Genomic DNA, 17,752 nt, shown 5'->3' on the forward strand with positions numbered 1-17,752 from the left:
TCTGTTTAGGCTTCTCCAAGAGAAGTTCCCCAGTCTCTCTGAGTCTCCAAATCTACATCTATAAATAGGATTACTTATAACCTCATGTGGACTTGAATATGGTAAAGCTCTTGATGGTAACTGACATAACAGGCACTCAAAGGTCAATTTAAAAGATGCACTTGTGCCCTTTCTAAGCACAGCAGAGGGGGTCTCAGCCTTTTCCTCTCACCTCTGAATGTTGGACATGCCAGATCTCTCAGGAGCAGTGCCCCCAGCACATGCAGGAAGGGTCCTTCCTCTAACTAACTGACCCAGCCAGGGAAGGAGCAGAATCCAGAAAAGTTACCTGGATGACCAAAGGCCACTTCAGGTTGTGTATTACTTATTAACTGGCTAGGGTAGTAAGCGGTCCTGATCAGTCTAAAAGTGTTACTGATTTATATCCTCCCTGATTCCCAAAAGGATTTAAAAATAGCTTTTGAGAAAATATAGCATATATTGAAAAACATAAATAATCTCTAGAAAGATCTAAAGATGACAACAAATTGGGGGTGAGTGAGAATGCATCTGCATACAGAGGTCCTCCTTTATGGTTCTTCAACTGGCTGGGCAAATTTGGTTCTGAGTTTCCTATTGGCTAAGGTGAAAATGAATATGTGGTCTTAGAAATAAATGTACAGTTCTCATGTGAAAAATCTCAAAATGATTAATTCCTCAGGGATAGCAAGGTTTTCTCTGACCAGCAGTTGATTTGAAAGAAATTTCTCATATCAGTCTTCCTAAAAAGGTCACTTGGGGACCTAGTGAAAAACCATCTCACAAACATCCTTCTAGAATACAACAGAGAATACCACTGGACTCTTTTTATAGCTTACACCATGTGGACAAAAACACTAAAATACGGCTCAAAAGAAAAAGGAACTGGGATAGGCAAGATACGTTCGCACAAACCACAGTCTCTGTGAGGTTATCTTCATATAGGAATAAAACCAGGAATGGTTTGCCCCAAATCTTCCATAAATATAATTTACTTAATTAAGTTTCTGATAAATATTGAGTGATAGAAAATATGAGATTGAGATGGCATTCTCTGTTAAAGATCTAGAATTTAGCTTTGTTGATAAGACTAACCTGATATATTCAGAGAAGAGCAGAACAGAAACAGCTAATATCAATATAGTTTTTTGCAAAAATATTGATTGCATGGTGGCATATTTAGCTCCAATATCAGCAGACTGATGATCCAACCTAGGGGTTGGAAATCAGCTACACTAGTCCTGGGCTTGATACTGGCCAGCCAGAGGGGTGATGACTAGCTGTGGAATCCAGCTGACCTGAGTGGATCCTGGCTTCTCTGCCCAGGGCCTTTGGTCCCATGTAACAGTATTCACAGGTGGAAGGTGATTAGGTCATGGGGGCACCATACTTGGAAGGAACAAATGGAATTAAACAGGATCAGTTTAATTCTCTAGACAGCAGGTTGATGTAAGGCAAAGCCACCTCACATACTTGACCCCTTTGTCACATGGCTGTTTTCCTTTTTGCTCCTGCCATGTGGTGCCATCTGCCTTGTTAGAATGAGCTCAGTAGGTCCCCATCATAGGCTGACCGATGGGGTCACCCAATCTTGGATTTTCAGCCTCCAAAATTGTGAACTAAATAAACACACTCTCTCTCTCTCTCTCTCTCTCTCTCTCTCTCTCTAAATAAATAAATAAATAAATAAATTACCCAGCCTCGGGTAATTTTTTAAAATAGGAACACAAGACAGACTAAGAAAGTAACAGAGATAACTATAGCAAAGTTAAACAGGGTTCTCTTCCATCCTATTTTAAATAGGAAAATATTTTTTTTTCTTCTAGCAAGGAAAAAATGTGATCTTAGGTAATAATCACCTACTTTCAATTAAATTTTTCATAATCTTTCTCTCTCATGCAATACAAAGCAACACTGACTTCTAATCTCCTCTTTCATTCCCGAGCTGCCCCCTAGGCCACCTCCTGGTGCTGTCCGTGTGTTTAACAGGCAGGGAGCATAGACGCCCACCCTGTCATCAACGCAGATGGAAGAAAGGCTAGTGGGGACAGCTATTGAAGCAGAGACCATCAGCAGTGTCATTCTGGGGTCTAGAAAAATAGCAGCAAAGGCAGAAATGCAGTTTGAAGCCACTTTTGTCTGAATGCTATAGGAAAAAACTCCAACACCATTAAGATGTGCAAGACCTGTGGCTCTGCCCTGGCCCCTCTATCCCTCCATTCTCATTGCCTGGGGTTTCCCAGCTCAAGTTCCTTCTTCCAGGCCCTTAATCTTCTCTGTGACCATGAACTTCACATATGGGTGCCCATTCCCAACCCGTCTATCTCCTACTGCACAAACATGATTGCTGCCCTATTTGTAAAAGACTTCCCATGTCTACTTGCCACACCGTTGGCACAGAATGACAGAATAGTTTTTCATCCCAAAGATTTTGTCAGTCTGCATTAGACTCTAGGCTTTTGAGGCTAGAACCAAATCTAATCACTCTGGGTCCCCAGCATAAGCACAGCAGTGGACACCCAGGAAGTGGCCCATAGCGGTGGGTTACAATGAATGACTTTGAGGCTGTGTATGTATTTGGGTGCTATGGTGGTTCTTTCAAAAAGGATCAGCAAAGCCTGTGAGCTGAGTCTGGAGATCACACTGTAACTCCTTTCTCCCCTCCTCCCACTGTGGCCTCCATTCTGGGGTTGGAGTTTGCAGAATAAGGGTTGGGCTGGGGGTGTAGACCTTGCCTGATGGCCAAGGCAGAGAGACCTGCGAGTAGGATGCTGTACCTGATGGGGGCTGTGGAGTTCTCCAGCTTCCACCAGGCCTTGGGGGGGTTTAGGTAGCGGCACCACAGCTCCCAGTCAAAGCCCTGGGCAGCCAGCGGGTACTCTTCAATCTCAAAGTTGTCGTATTTGATATTATCAAAGGATGGCGAGATGATCCGCTTCCGGTTCTCCTTTATGCGGGTGAGTACAGGTTCAGCCCTGCGAGAGAGGGAGGGAGAGGGGGTGACTGCTTCCCAGGTGGCCAACAACCAGATCAGCATCTCCTGAAGGCCGTACCCTAGCAGAAGGAGGAAGGACCACTTGGCCATCTCCAGTGGAGGGCACACAGCTGCTTCAGCTGCCCGGGTTCACTTTGCCATCCCCTGAGGACTTCCTGGTGGGTGAGTGGCCTGGCCATTCCTGGATTTTGATACGGTTTCCCTGCTTTTCCTTTCTCCACACACACAACAAAAACCAAGACTTAAAAAACAAGGGGAGGAAAAAAACTTGAGGGAACATATTTGAGGCTGCAGGGGAAGATTTCAACCTGAGCTTTGATTTCGCTAAATTCAGTGTATTCACCTGGAGGAAAAGAGCAAAGAGACCAAAAACAAAAACAAAAAAGAGCAATGGGGATGGCGGGGACACATCCCCCACCTGCCCCGGGAGAGATGGGGCATCCAGGTTTCCCCAGGAAGCCAGGAGGCCCCTGTGGGCACCAGGCGAGTAATGTGTTTGCCGACAGGAATGATAAGCTCCTTATTAATAATACATTTGGTGCATAATTGTTTATTCAAATCAGCTTGAAATAGTAAGTGTCCCTCTCCTAGTGTGGCCATAAATCCAGTGAAAATGCTTTTTTAAATAGTCACAAATGGCAAGCAGGGGCTGCAGCTACAAAAAGACCCGCCTGCTCTGCATCCTTCTCCTGGGCCTGTCATTGCAGAAGGGAGCCCAGGTGGCGCACACGCCCTGCCAGGCCTTCCTGCCCAAGTGACCTCCTCCTCACCTACCTCCCCAGAGGCAGAGGCTGGCACCTTGGAGTCAGGGCGGGGAGCAGATGCCAAGGCCTGGTGGGTGAACAGGGTGAAGCCAACTGGCCCCAGCTCTACGGCCATCCCCATACCCACCACTCCAGCGCCCAGGCTAAGCCACACAGTGGGTGAAATCACGCCCTCTGGGCCCTACAAAGACATCAGCAACAGGTCCCGTTCCTGCTTGGCAGCAGACATTGAGGTTCCTGTCAGTTCTCTTGTCCCACCCACCCCCTGAGCAGCCCTGGCCAGAGAGAGGAGGATTTGCTACAACTTGATTTCGCCAGTGGAGAATCTGAGATGCCATGCTACCTCTGGTCTGGCACCCATGACAGTACCAAGGCACCCTCACCACCTCTGCCCATGTGGTCTCTCCCTGTCTGTGAGGTGGGGCCTCTGAGTCATATCTGCTCCATCTCGGCCACTCCTGGGGCCTGGAGCTGGCCCTTTGCTGGGCAGGACTCTCTGCTTTACCATCAGCATGGACCCCTCCCCTTGGTCACACCTGCCAGAGGGCCACACCATCCAGAGCCCCATCTGATATCACCATACTCTTCAGGTGCTGTGTGTTGACCTGTTGACCCTTGACCGACTGACCCTGCCACCCGGGTCACTCACACACCCACATCTCACTTTTCCCCAGGACTGTCTCCGTGCCATGTGCACTGCAATCCCTGGCCCTCACTGGCCTCCTCTTCCTCACCAAGAGACACTCACCAGCCCACGTTGAACTCCACGTGGGCATCGAAGAGCGCCACCACGGGCGCCGTGGCTGCCCTCCAGCCGCTGACCCTGGAGCGGATGAGTCCCTCCTGCTTGCTGTGGCGCACCACTTTGATGAAGCCCGGCTTCTGGCCATTCACCTTGTCCACGTAATTGGCCAGCTTCTCCTTCAGCTCCTCTGTCAGGGAGAAAACGTGTCCTTAGCAAGTGAGGAGCAGGGGCAGAGGGTGACCCAAACATCCACATTTCAGGATGAGAGGCTAGAGGGCCACCCCCTCCCAGGTCTTCCTTGGTTCCCACGGTGACCAGCACAGCTCAGCTCTAAAGAGAAAAACTGGGGAGAAAACAGGATTGACTGAGTCCCCGCCACACGCACAGGTCACAGGCCTCCCATACGTTGTCTGTTTCACCTTCATGACAAGCCAATGGGAAAACAGGGGCTCAGAGGAGTTTACAACTTCTCTAACGCCACACAGCTTGTGGGTGGCAGTCTGGTTTCAAGCCAGATCTCATGACGTGAACGGTCCCAGCTTCTCCTCAGTGGCCAGGTGCCTGGGGCCTGCTCTGTCAGAATCCCATCTTCCCAGGTGGACAGCCAGGAGGGCTACCACACCAGCAGTTGCCATGGGCCTGGCTGAGCACCTGTTGCCTCTGCTCCTTCCCGGGCATGTGCTGCCCAGGCTCCTCAGCACCCAACGTCATGTTTCCCACGGCAGCTCAGACGGGAGCCTGGGACACTTTGCAGTTGGTTGGGAAGAATTTAAAAGTTCATTTTGAATCACTGATCCATCTCCGGGTCTGGGTCCCCTCTGCCTACTCTGTTGAGTGATTGTGTAGCCCACCCAGTGACACGGATGTTGGTACAATCCATTTTTTTTTTTTAAAGAGAGAGTGAGAGAGGAGAGAGAGAGAGAGAGAGAGAGAGAGAGAGAGAGAATTTTTTGATATTTATTTTTTAGTTATTGGCGGACACAACATCTTTGTTTGCATGTGGTGCTGAGAATCGAACCCGGGCCTCACGCATGCCAGGCAAGCGCGCTACCACTTGAGCCACATCCCCAGCCCCTACAATCCATTCTTTAACTGGGCCCCTCCTCCTTCTCCTCCTCTTCCTTCTCCTCTCCTCCTCTTCCTCCTCCTCCTCTCCTCCTCTTCCTCCTCCTCCTCTCCTCCTCCTTTCCTTCTCTTCTCCTCCTGCTCTCCTCCTCCTCTCCTCCTCCTTTCCTCCTCTTCTCCTGCTCTCCTCCTCCTCTCCTCCTCTTCCTTCTCCTCTCCTCCTCTTCTCCTCCTGCTCTCCTCCTCCTCTCCTCCTCTTCCTCCTCCTCCTCTCCTCCTCTTCCTTCTCCTCTCCTCCTCTTCCTTCTCCTCTCCTCCTCTTCCTTCTCCTCTCCTCCTCTTCTCCTCCTGCTCTCCTCCTCTTCCTCCTCCTCCTCTCCTCCTCTTCCTCCTCCTCCTCTCCTTCTCTTCCTCCTCCTCCTCTCCTCCTCCTTTCCTTCTCCTCTCCTCCTCTTCCTCCTCCTCCTCTCCTCCTCTTCCTCCTCCTCCTCTCCTCCTCTTCCTTCTCCTCTCCTCCTCCTTTCCTTCTCCTCTCCTCCTCTTCCTCCTCCTCCTCTCCTCCTCTTCCTCCTCCTCCTCTCCTCCTCTTCCTTCTCCTCTCCTCCTCTTCCTTCTCCTCTCCTCCTCTTCTCCTCCTGCTCTCCTCCTCTTCCTCCTCCTCCTCTCCTCCTCTTCCTCCTCCTCCTCTCCTCCTCTTCCTCCTCCTCCTCTCCTCCTCTTCCTCCTCCTCCTCTCCTCCTCCTCTCCTTCTCCTCTCCTCCTCCTCTCCTCCTCTTCCTCCTCCTCCTCTCCTCCTCCTCTCCTCCTCTTCTCCTCCTCCTCTCCTCCTCTTCCTCCTCCTCTCCTCCTCCTCCTCCTCCTCTCCTCCTCTTCCTCCTCCTCCTCTCCTCCTCTTCCTCCTCCTCCTCTCCTTCTCCTCTCCTCCTCCTCTCCTCCTCTTCCTCCTCCTCCTCTCCTTCTTTTCCTCCTCCTCTCCTCCTCCTCTCCTCCTCTTCTCCTCCTGCTCTCCTCCTCCTCTCCTCCTCTTCCTCCTCCTCTTCCTCCTCCTCTCCTCCTCTTCCTCCTCCTCTCCTCCTCTTCCTCCTCCTCCTCTCCTCCTCCTCTCCTTCTCCTCTCCTCCTCCTCTCCTCCTCTTCCTCCTCCTCCTCTCCTCCTCCTCTCCTCCTCTTCTCCTCCTGCTCTCCTCCTCCTCTCCTCCTCTTCCTCCTCCTCTTCCTCCTCCTCTCCTCCTCTTCCTCCTCCTCTCCTCCTCTTCCTCCTCCTCCTCTCTTCTTCCTTCTCCTCCTCTTCTCCTCCTTCTTTCCTCCTCTTCTCCTCCTCTCCTCCTCCTCTCCTCCTCCTCCTCCTCCTCCTCCTCCTCCTCCTTCTTCTTCTTCTTCTTCTTCTCTCTCTCTCTCTCTTTCTTTTAATCTTCAAATGCCAGGGCCCCTCAACCTCCACCTCCTTAGTCCACTGAGCCTGGTTTGGTGCCACAGTCCCTCTTCCAAATCACAACCTTTAGACCTGAAGACCTTCTCTAAGTCCTTCCTGAGGACTCCTCTAGGTCAAGTATCTTCAGATACCTCTTACATTTTCTCATATCTCATGATTTCAAATTATTTCATCAAGTTGACCTTCCCTCTAAATATGTTAGTTTTTTTCTTAAGACTTTAAAAGTTATGTACTCAGCAGCTGACTTAACATGTCAGAAGTAAACCGTGTAATACAGAAGAGAGGCAACTAACCACCTTCCTTAATCTAGAATCCATGCTCTATTAATAAGGTTGCATCAACTCTGCCTACTTTTCACTCAAATTCAGCTTGCTGAAAATATATACCTACACGTTCTTATCACACGGTGCTACTAAATCAGGCCTTCTTCATCCCATCTCTTCATGGATACAAGTGTAGGTGGTACATGTGTGTGTACGTGTGTGTGCGAGTGTGAGTGTGCATGTACTTAAACCAAAACAGGATCTTGCATTCACTCTTATTGAAAGCCACCATTTTAAAGAATTGCACCGTTTCTCCTGATGTCAAATGTCTTTGTCCCATGGTTCTGCAATCCAATGCCTTTGTTATCCAGCTCTTCCAGCTTCTGCAAAAGTGATGAGCATAGGGCCTTCACTGTCATTCAAGTCATCCTTTAGACAATGTGACCCTTGTCCTAAGCTGCCTAGAGAAAAGTGGGCTGACTTCTGGGCTGACCTAAATGCTGAGCTTGCTTTGGCCTGTATGATAATGACCTGTGACCTCTGGTGACAGCAGCGGGCTGGGAGGCCGCTGTCTCACAAGAGCATCAGCCAAAGGGCTGCATAACTCTGTGCCCCATGCTCCAAGGTCTTCAAGCAGGTGGCCAGAAGGTTTCCTAAGACATCAATTGCTTCATCACTTTGAAGGTCCATCCTACCTGTTTGGAAATTTTGAGGAGAGCTCGTGAAGCCTGCCATCTGGGCTTCTGACGGTGGCAGAGGAGAGGATGAGCGCCCAAAGGCTGGAGGGAGAACCCGGCTAGACCCGAGTGTCCTCACTGGGAAGCCCCAGGAGTGTGTGCCTGTCCTCCTCTCTCCCCCACCCTTCAGGTGAGATCGCTGCCCTGGGGCACCATTTCTAAGTATTGATGGTGGATGATTGCTACCATGAGCCCCCCAGGAACCCCACCTCCCTGAGTTCCTATCCCATTGTAACCACTTTGCACACTGAATATGGCTGGACCTACAACAAGGGGGTGCAGCAGGAGGGCTATAGGGCAAGCTCCAGGCCCGGGTCTTGGATGCCTGGAAACTCTGGGATTTGCTCTCTGGCTGCTCTAAGTAGGGAAGTCTGAGCCAGTCTCCTTGGGAGGCCCAGAAGTCCCCAGTGAGGACTCAGGGGAGGAAGCACCACCTCCGATCCTCCAGCCCCAGTGGGGCCTCCAGCTGGTGCAAACGCCCGGAGAGCCCATGGATACCATGGCGCTGTGCAGAGCTGAGCTGACAGACAAGCTGCCCAAAGATTCCAGCCCTTATTGCAGGATTCTGTGCCAGTGAATGGGTGCTGTCTCAGGCCACTGACTTGTGAGATGAGTTGTTCTGCACACAGTGCCCACTGTTCTGGGGTAGTGCTGGCACTGAAATAAGATTGATGCACAGGAAATGGAGTCAGACGCAGAAGTGCCAACTCAGAAGGACGGCAGCCAGACATGAAAGGTCTGGCTTCTTGTAAAACTGCTGCTCCTTTGTACCTCTGGCCTCCGTTAACAGCAAACTGGAATAGAGCAAGTGGCAAATCCTGGCCCCAGGCAGCTGTGTTGCTCTACTGATTAAAAGAGGGACTCTCTTAGCCCCAGCCAGCAACAGAGTGGGGGTTGGGAAAGAGAGAAAGAGAGAGGAAGAGAAGGAAAGAAAGAAAGAAGGAAGGAGTTTGACATCTCCTAGATGACATGGGCTCAGCCATGAATTAGGGTTCATGTTTTCTGTCAATCTTTGTCAACTGCAAAATATGAAGGAAAAAAAAATCTCAAAAGCACTTTGGCATTTGCAGGAAAACTGTTTTCTAAGATACTTCTTTTTATATATTACATACATTCCTGATAAATACTTTATATATTTAAAATACCCCTCAGTACCAGCTCCAAAAGACAGAAAGAACTTGCTGTTTTCCTTATATCTAAACACAAACTCATAACTTGTCATATTTATCTTTTTGCTAAGGCTGTTAGGAAGCTCAGAGACAAATATAATGACTAATCACAAGAGTTGGATCAGCATTTTTCCTTCCCTACCTATGCTAAAACATTGATTTTCAAGTTCTAATTTAAGTCTGCATTGTCTTTTTGCCTTTTTCCCCCTACTTAAGGACCTTTATTTTTTTAAAATAAGTATCTGTCAATATTGCTTAATACAGTGTCATGGGAGGGTATACAGGCGCATAATTGTGGCAACAAGCGGGGAGCTCTGATTCTATTTTGTGCCTGGTTTCAGTGTGTTGGGAACAGGCGGTGGGTGGGGGGTCTGCTATTTGTGACTTTGCCAGAGTCAATGCGGAGCTGGAGCTGTGACAGCCAGTGTTGACAGAGAAACACAATTTGCACTCTGCATGGGGCCAGTGTCCTCCTGCTTTTGCAGCTCCTCCAGCTCTCTCCTGCTGTCCCCAAATCCCTTCTCTGCTGACTTCTGAAAGACCTCTGTAAGCCAGCACTCCCAGAAGCAGGGCTGATGAGACAGCTTGCCTCTCAGGAGGGCTCAGGCCACGCTCCACATCCACAGGTGGAGCACCCCCCAGGGCCAGCTGAAGGCCGGCTGCCAGCCTGCTGTCACTTCTTCAGACTGAGAAGCCAAGGAGAACTGGGGGATTTACCAGTCTGGTCAACAGAGCCCTGCTCCCCTCCCTGGCTCTGCTCCCCTGTGTAGCAGTCAGCTGCCTGGGGCCAGCCCACAGGAAGAGAAGGTGGGCTGGCCCAGAGGGGGCTGCACCTGGGCTGTTGATCTCCTGTAAACACTTAATGGGACACTGATCTTATGGGTAAAGGAAGCTAAAAGATTAAGAAGGAGCTTTGCTTTTTTTGGAAGACCTAGGTGCTGTGCTGAGAAAACTCCCCAGCTCTGCAGCTTCTGTCTTTATGGTGTGCTTGGTGGATAATGCCCTATGCATGCTCTAGGACTGAGGGGAGTAGGAGAAAAGGGAGAGGTCACCCATTCCTTTGTTCATTCATCTGTCCAACAAATATTGAGCACTTACAATGTACCAAGTACCGATCTAATTTCTGTGGCGACCATTGTGCATAAGGCAGTCTACAGGGGACTGAAGATTTGTGTCCCCCAACCCCACCAAATTCATGTGTTGAAATCCTAACTCCCAAGGGGACAGCTCATGAGAAGATAAATGAGTCACAAGGGTGAAGCCCTTGCTAAATAAAATTCAAAGACTGGGCAGCTTAGCAAGACTCTGTCACGAAATAAAATAAAGGGCTGGGGATATACTCAGTGATAAAGTGTGCTTGCCTAGCATGCTCAAGGACCTGAGTTCAATAATCAGTACCACAAAGAAACAAAAACAAAGTAGGTATCAAAATAAAATTAAAAGAGCTGGATAGCTCAATGGTAGAGGAGTCTGGCCCCAAGTACTGTGGGAAAAATGTTAGCAGAACCATGAGGGAGAGTCTATTCCATGCCTCTCCTCTGATGTTTGCTGCCAGGGCCTTGAACACTCTAGGCAAGTGTTCTACCCCTGAGCTATAGCCCTAGGCCTTTATTTCATTCTGGGACAGAGTCTTGCTAAATGGCCTAGGTTTTGGCCTTGAACCTGAGATCCTGCTCCCTCAGTCTTCTGGGTAGCTAGAATTACAGGTGGGCATCCCGGTGCCCGGCTCCTGCTGACATCTTCATTCTGGACTTCTAGGCTTCAGAACCATGTGACAATTTCTGTTGTTTACTACCCAGCTGATGGTACCAGTACAGCGACCATGGAAACTGAATGTGCCAGAGTGAGGACTGGCACACACCGAGGTTCTGCAAGTCTCAGGGTGTTTCCCAGGAGCACAAGCCCCAGAACCCCTGCAGTACTTTATTTATGGTTGCCCATAGTATTTGCTTCCTTCTCTACCCTGCCTTGTGGGCCCAGGCCTCAACCCTGTTCCCTGGGATCATCAGCCAGAGAAACAACCCAAATCCTGCCTCAGGATCTGCTTCTGGGAGAACCAACCTAACACAGTACAAAGCATTAGGCACTGTTCTAAGCACCTTGCATAGTTCTCATTTAACCCTTTCTACTACCCTATGACGTAGCTACGTGTGACCGTCATTCTAGTTTGAAGACGAGGAAATTGAGACACAATGTGACCCAGGTTGTAAATACAGAATTTACATCCTACTAGGCTGTCCCCAGAGCCCATTCTCTCCACTTCTCCACTTTACACTACCTCCAAATGAAACCTTGACCTGCCTCCAGGGTACCATACTATGAAGAGTGGAATTCAGTAGGTCAAGGTGGGACCAGAGCATCAGAAGCTCATTTCGTACAAGATCCCCATGATATTCTGATGGGCAGGAGCCAAGCTCAGTTGTGACTATATTTTCTGTTTTAATTTTTTTCAAGATAGGCTTAGTAACAGGTTGGGGAAAAGGGAGGTTTTTGTGGAATGTGTGTGGTTCCAGGGCTCAAGAGGAAGACTTAGGCTTAGACTGAAAAAGGCTCCTCACTAGCTGCGTAGCTAGCTTTTCTCTTCATTCTCACAAATTCTTTGCTTCCTTGTTGCCCTCGGTTGCAGAGCCTCCACTTTCCAGCTGGTTTTCTCTGTGTGGTTGTTAGGATAGTCAGCTCTCTGTGGCTGACAAAATAGCTAAGAAAAACAACTTGAAAGAGGGAAGGTTTATTCCGGCTCATGATTTCAGGGATGTCAGTTCATGGTTACTTGGCTCTGTCCATGTGGGGCCTGTGGCCAAGCAGAGCATCATGGCAGGGAGTAGGGAGCGGAGGAAGCAGCTTACTTTATGGTAGTTGGAAGCAAAGAGAGGGGTAGGGGCCAGGGCCCATGATCCCCTTTAGGGGCACTACCAGTGACCTACCTTCCTTCTACTCTGTCCTACTTCATAAATGTTCCACCACCTCCCAAAATACCTTGAGCTGGTGCTTTTGGATCCTAAGAGAAGATCCAAACCATACCAGTCAGCCTCGGGTCTGTTCCCTGTAGAGGTCTGACCTCTGCATAGGCCACTGCTCCTCTTCCTCCCCTGGCCACCTCTCCTTGAAACCTCAGTGTTGTGCTCCAAAGCCCAGCTGGGTTTATAGCATTGCTCCCACCTCCCCTCGCTACCTGGGAGGGGAATGGAAACACCCCCCCACACACACTCCCACCGGGAAGGGCTAATGATTGCTACTCTCTCCTGGCACTAATTTAAAAGCACAGCACATTTCTGTCTCTTCCTTTAAGAGTGAAACAGTAGCTGGCCTTCCTCTGATCAGATTTACTGGCTTTCCTCTAAAGCCATTTAGGGCCATTGAAATACAAATGCTATGTCAACACACTTTAGAAAGAGATTATTTCTAAGGAATCAATGGTTGTCAGACACAGCTGATCACCAGCAGCTGGGGAGCTAAAGAAGACAGAAGAAAGATGCCACCCATCCCAGCCTGCTTGAAGAATGGGGGGGGGGGGGAGCCTGGGCTCCGAGGGGCCTGCCGATGGGTGACGGAGCCAGCAAGGGCAGCTGGGGTCCCAGGACGAGTCAGCCTGAGCCAGAGATCTGGGCAGCCTTGCTCTGTGCTTTCCTCTCTCTGTGAGATCATTCCAGACAGGCTGTCCAGTCCCGGGCAGTTACAAATGCCTTCCCCGGGTTCATTCTTCTGTCCACTACACTTAACAACTGACTCTGCCCAGCTCCTTTAATAGCTGCACTTTTTCAAAGTCAATTGATGCTGAAGGAGATTTGGGAATGGCCTTAAATAGTTCCCCTCGTTCAGAAGGCCTGGCCCGGCCATTTATGGTAAGGCCCTGGGGAAGGGCTCCATCGGGGAAGTCTGGGGAGGGTTTTAAAACACGGCTACCCAGGCCAGGCACACAGTGTCCCAATCGTCCTGGGAAGCTACAAACAATGATTGATCTTAAGGGTCCCGCCGTAGGTGTCTTGATCTACTCTTCGCAGTGGGGAGTTAGTGATCACCAAAACCCCTAGAAATACACGCTTCAAACTCAGTGGAGTCTCCAAAGCCAAGCTCACAACACCCACTGATACCCTCTTCTCTGCTGCACAAGGGCTGGTTTTCTCCAAAGTCCTGCATCCTGCCACAAAATGGTCTAAACTGGTTTCCATTAAGACTGTGGCAGAGAATGTAAAAATACCCTCTCACAGACAGGGGTGCGTTGGGTTCTAATGGAAATTTAACTCCCTCTCTCAAATTAAAAGAAAGAAAAAAAAAAAAAAAACCAAAGGCAACAAACTTGATTTCTAACATTCGTCAGAGTATGCAGGATAAACACCCCAACCCCAGTCGCTTTCAGGCCACCAGCCTGATGCCACCGAGTTGAGAAGAGCTGTGCAGAGTTGAGAAAGGATGCGGACCACCGGCCAGCTCACGGTGGCCACAGTCAGCCCTGGCACTGGTTTAATGCCTGAGTGGGAAGACTGCGGTCTGTGGACACACCCCCATCAGCTACTGGGTACTGTGTTCAGTGCTCCACCTCAATCCATCCCATCCTTCCTCCATTCACTCATCAATGGTACCTGATGAACATCTGCCAAACGCTACTCAAGATTCTCACCCATCACCAACCAGCAAAGATATTCTCTGAGAACACTCATTGATTTAGTATAGCATGTACCAAGTACTGTTCTAACGCACTTCATGTCTATTCAATCAATCAATCCTCTCAACATCTGTAATGCTACTCAAGGTAGGGCATATTGTCATCACCGTTCTATAGACTACGCGGTGGTGGGAGCCCAGAGAGGACACAGGATTTGCTCAGTGTCACAGAAGTAGGAGGCAGGTAGACCTGTCATGCAAACCCAGGAAACCTGGCTCCAGAGACTATTTTGATCTTCAATTGAAGACAGAGAAAAGAATCAAGCACCAGAGACTTTAAATAACATAGTCCAAGCTACCCAGAAGGTGAGGAGGAGCAAAGATGCAAAGTCAGATCTGCCTGGCCCAAAGACTGCCATTTTTCTTTCTGCCCACACAACTTTCCCAAGGAGACCCGCGTCTCAGGTCTTGACCACAGCTCTTCCCCAGGGCCAGATCTCTGCGGCTCTGTAGTTGTCCATGTTGGTAATTCAGCAAATGAAAATGAGATTAATGGACTAGCAGAAACCAGTTGTCATTACTGACTCCATGACCTTGGAAGAGGGCCAGCTCCCTTGTGCACTCCCTGGGGCTGTGAGGAGGAAGCCCTATCAAATCAAGGTGGGGCAATGGCCCAAGTGCTGTGAAATTACTTAAAGGACAGAAAGGATTCCTGCTGCTCTGGTGGTTTTCAGCAGGAACCACAGGACTTATTAAAAATGCCATGAAAGGGTGATTGATGCCAACCCTGTCCATGCAAGAGTGGACCCTGATCCAGTCCTGGCCCCTCCAGCTTAGAGCACAGAATGGGGCCTCCTGGGAGCTGCCAGGGAGGGCAGGACCACAGCTCAGAGCCTGGGGTATGCTCACATGCAGCACCCAAGCAGGTCACTTCCAAACTCAGAGCAAGCTGTGGGTGTTCCAGAATGCGACCCGGTTCTAGGAGGCCCAGGCCCATACCACTCTATGTTCAGCACCTGGGAAGGGCCAGTTAACCTTGGCAGGTAAGCCAGAGGCCAATTTGAATTTTGGTGCTGATTTCTCTTTTTGTGTAAGATAGTGTTGCCCAGCACAGAAACTTGATCCTAAAATCAATGTCTGACAGCCCAAGACTGCATGATTCCAAGTCTAAAATTTCAAGATTCTGGACTTCTCAAGTCTCTTGATTATCAGATACAGCTTCTATAAATGCCAGAGTAATAGCTCCAAGCCCTGTACCCCTCCCCCATCTCCTATCCCCCACCACAGCTTCTGCTATTGTTGATGTCCTTCAGGATCAAAGGTCCTGGTCCTTGCTTACTCCTAGCCTCTTCTTTAAGACTCTGCTCATGCAGGCTCACACATGCCACAGTGCCTTTGTACCAACGGCTTCCTCTGCCTAGAATATTCTCACTTCAACTGACCCAGCTCAGGTTATTTCTTTTTCTTTTTCTTTTTTTTTTTTTTTTTAAAAAAAAACCTTTATCGTGTGTTTATTTATTAATTTATTTTTAAATATCACCAGGACTTTTTACTATAAAGTTACATAGTTACTTAAGTAGTAGACCTATAAAAACAAGTTTTAGAACATTATGTTAAACATTGTGTTATCCTGCAATTCCTAAAATGTAGGAAAACATTTTATACTAAACACCTGTTTATTTACTTTTTTATGTTTTTTTATTTATATATGTAGCGAGATGCATTACAATTCTTATTACACATATAGAGCACAATTTTTCATATCTCTGGTTGTATACAAAGTATATTCACACCAATTCAAGTCTTCATACCTGAACTTTGGATAATAATGACCATCACATTCCACCATCATTAATAACCCCATGACCCCTCCCTCTAACCCCTCTGCCCTATCTAGAGTTAGTCTATTCCTCCCATGCTCCCTCTCCCTACCCCATATAAATCAGCCTCCTTATATCAGAGAAAACATTTGGCATTCGTTTTGGGGGGGGATTGGCTAACTTCACTTAGCATTATCTCCTCCAACTCTATCCATTTATCTGTAAATGCCATGATTTTATTTTATTTTATTGCTGAGTAATATTACATTTGTATATATGCCACATTTTTTTTTTATCCATTCATCTCCCGAAGGACATCCAGGTTGGTTCCACAGTTTAGCTATTGGGGATTGTGCTGCTATAAACATTGATGTGACTATGTCCCTGTAGTATGCTGTTTTTAAGTCCTTTGGGTATAGACGGAGAGGGATAGCTGCTTTCCATATTGGCTGCACCAATTTGCAGTCCCACCAGCAATTTTTTTCCTACATCCTCACAAACACTTATTGTTATTTGTATTCTTTTTTAAAATTATTATTAGTTGTTCAAAACATTACAAAGCTCTTGACATATCATATTTCATACATTTGATTCAAGTGGATTATGAACTCTCATTTTTACCCATATACAGATTGCAGAATCACATCAGTTACACATCCACGTTTTTATATATTGCCATACTAGTGACTGTTGTATTCTGCTGCCCTTCCTATCCTCTACTATCCCCCCCACCCCCCGTTATTTGTATTCTTAATAGCTGCCATTCTGACTGGAGTAAGATGAAATCTTAGACTGCGGAAGCAAGCAGGGGTTTCCATCCTCATATCAAATAAAGTAGACTTCAAGCTAAAGTCAATCAAAAAGGTTAAAGAAGGACACTACATACTGCTCAAGGGAACCATACATCAATAAGACTTAACAATTATAAATATATATGCCCCAAACAATGGAGCAGCTATGTTCATCAAACAAACTTTTCTCAAGTTCAAGAGTCAAATAGACCACAACACAATAATTTTGGGTGACTTTAACACACCTCTTTTACCATTGGATAGATCTTCCAAACAACAACTGAACAAAGAAACTATAGAACTCAATAACGCAATCAATAACTTAGACTTAACTGACATACATAGACTATTTCATCCTTCAACAAGGAAACACATTTTCTTCTCAGCAGCACATGGATCCTTCTCTAAAATAGACTGTATATTATGCCACAAAGCAACTCTTAGCAAATATACAAAAGTAGAGATACTACCCTGCATTCTATCAGATCATAATGGAATGAAATTAGAAATCAATGATAAAATAATAAATAAAAGCTATTCCACCACCTGGAGACTAAATAATATGCTACTGAACCAACAATGGGTTACAGAAGACATCAAGGAGGAGATTAAAAAATTTTTAGAGGTGAATGAGAACACAGATACAACATATTGAAATCTCTGGGACACTATGAAAGCAATTCTAAGAGGAAAGTTCATTCCTTAAAAGAAGAAAGAGTCAACAAATAAATGACTTAACACTACACCTCAAAGCCCTAGAAAAAGAAGAACAAATCAACACCTAAAGCAGTAGAATACAGAAAATAATTAAAATCAGAACTGAAATCAGTGAAATTGAAACAAAAGAAACAATTGAAAAAATTGACAGAACAAAAAGTTGGTTCTTTGAAAAAATAAATAAAATTGACAGACTCTTAGCCATGCTGATAAAGAGAAGGAGAGAGAAAACTCAAATCACTAACATACTCGACGAAAAAGGAAATATCACAACAGACAATACAGAGATACAGAAGATAATTAGAAATTATTTTGAAAACTTATACTCCAATAAAATAGAAAATATCGAAGTCATTGGCAAATTTCTAGAGTCATATAATTTGCCCAAATTGAATCAGGATGGTATACACAATTTAAACAGATCAAGTGACAAAAAAGAAGATGCCATCAGAAGTCTACCAAGAAAAGCCCAGGACCAGATGGGTACACAGCTGAGTTCTATAAGACCTTTAAAGAAGAACTAATGCCAATACTCTTCAATTTATTTCAGGAAATAGAAAAAGAGGGAGCACTTCCAAACTCATTCTACGAGGCCAATATCACCCTGATTCCAAAATCAGGCAAAGACACATCAA

At 47.3% G+C, this 17,752-nt stretch overlaps 1 protein-coding gene across 1 annotated transcript in view; it reads right to left on the bottom strand.

Moving 5' to 3' along the window:
- Galnt18 (polypeptide N-acetylgalactosaminyltransferase 18) overlaps nucleotides 1-17,752 on the bottom strand; it is a 333,826-nt gene that overhangs the window by 90,148 nt on the left and 225,926 nt on the right. The window contains exons 4-5 of the mRNA XM_076844211.2: nucleotides 4,526-4,709; nucleotides 2,796-2,993 (exon numbers count right to left, since the gene is read on the bottom strand). Coding sequence (XP_076700326.1) covers nucleotides 2,796-2,993; nucleotides 4,526-4,709 — 382 coding nt within the window. The remainder of the gene's footprint in view (nucleotides 1-2,795; nucleotides 2,994-4,525; nucleotides 4,710-17,752) is intronic.

Source organism: Callospermophilus lateralis, chromosome 2, assembly GCF_048772815.1.
Source record: "Callospermophilus lateralis isolate mCalLat2 chromosome 2, mCalLat2.hap1, whole genome shotgun sequence".
Lineage (NCBI taxonomy): Eukaryota > Metazoa > Chordata > Mammalia > Rodentia > Sciuridae > Callospermophilus > Callospermophilus lateralis.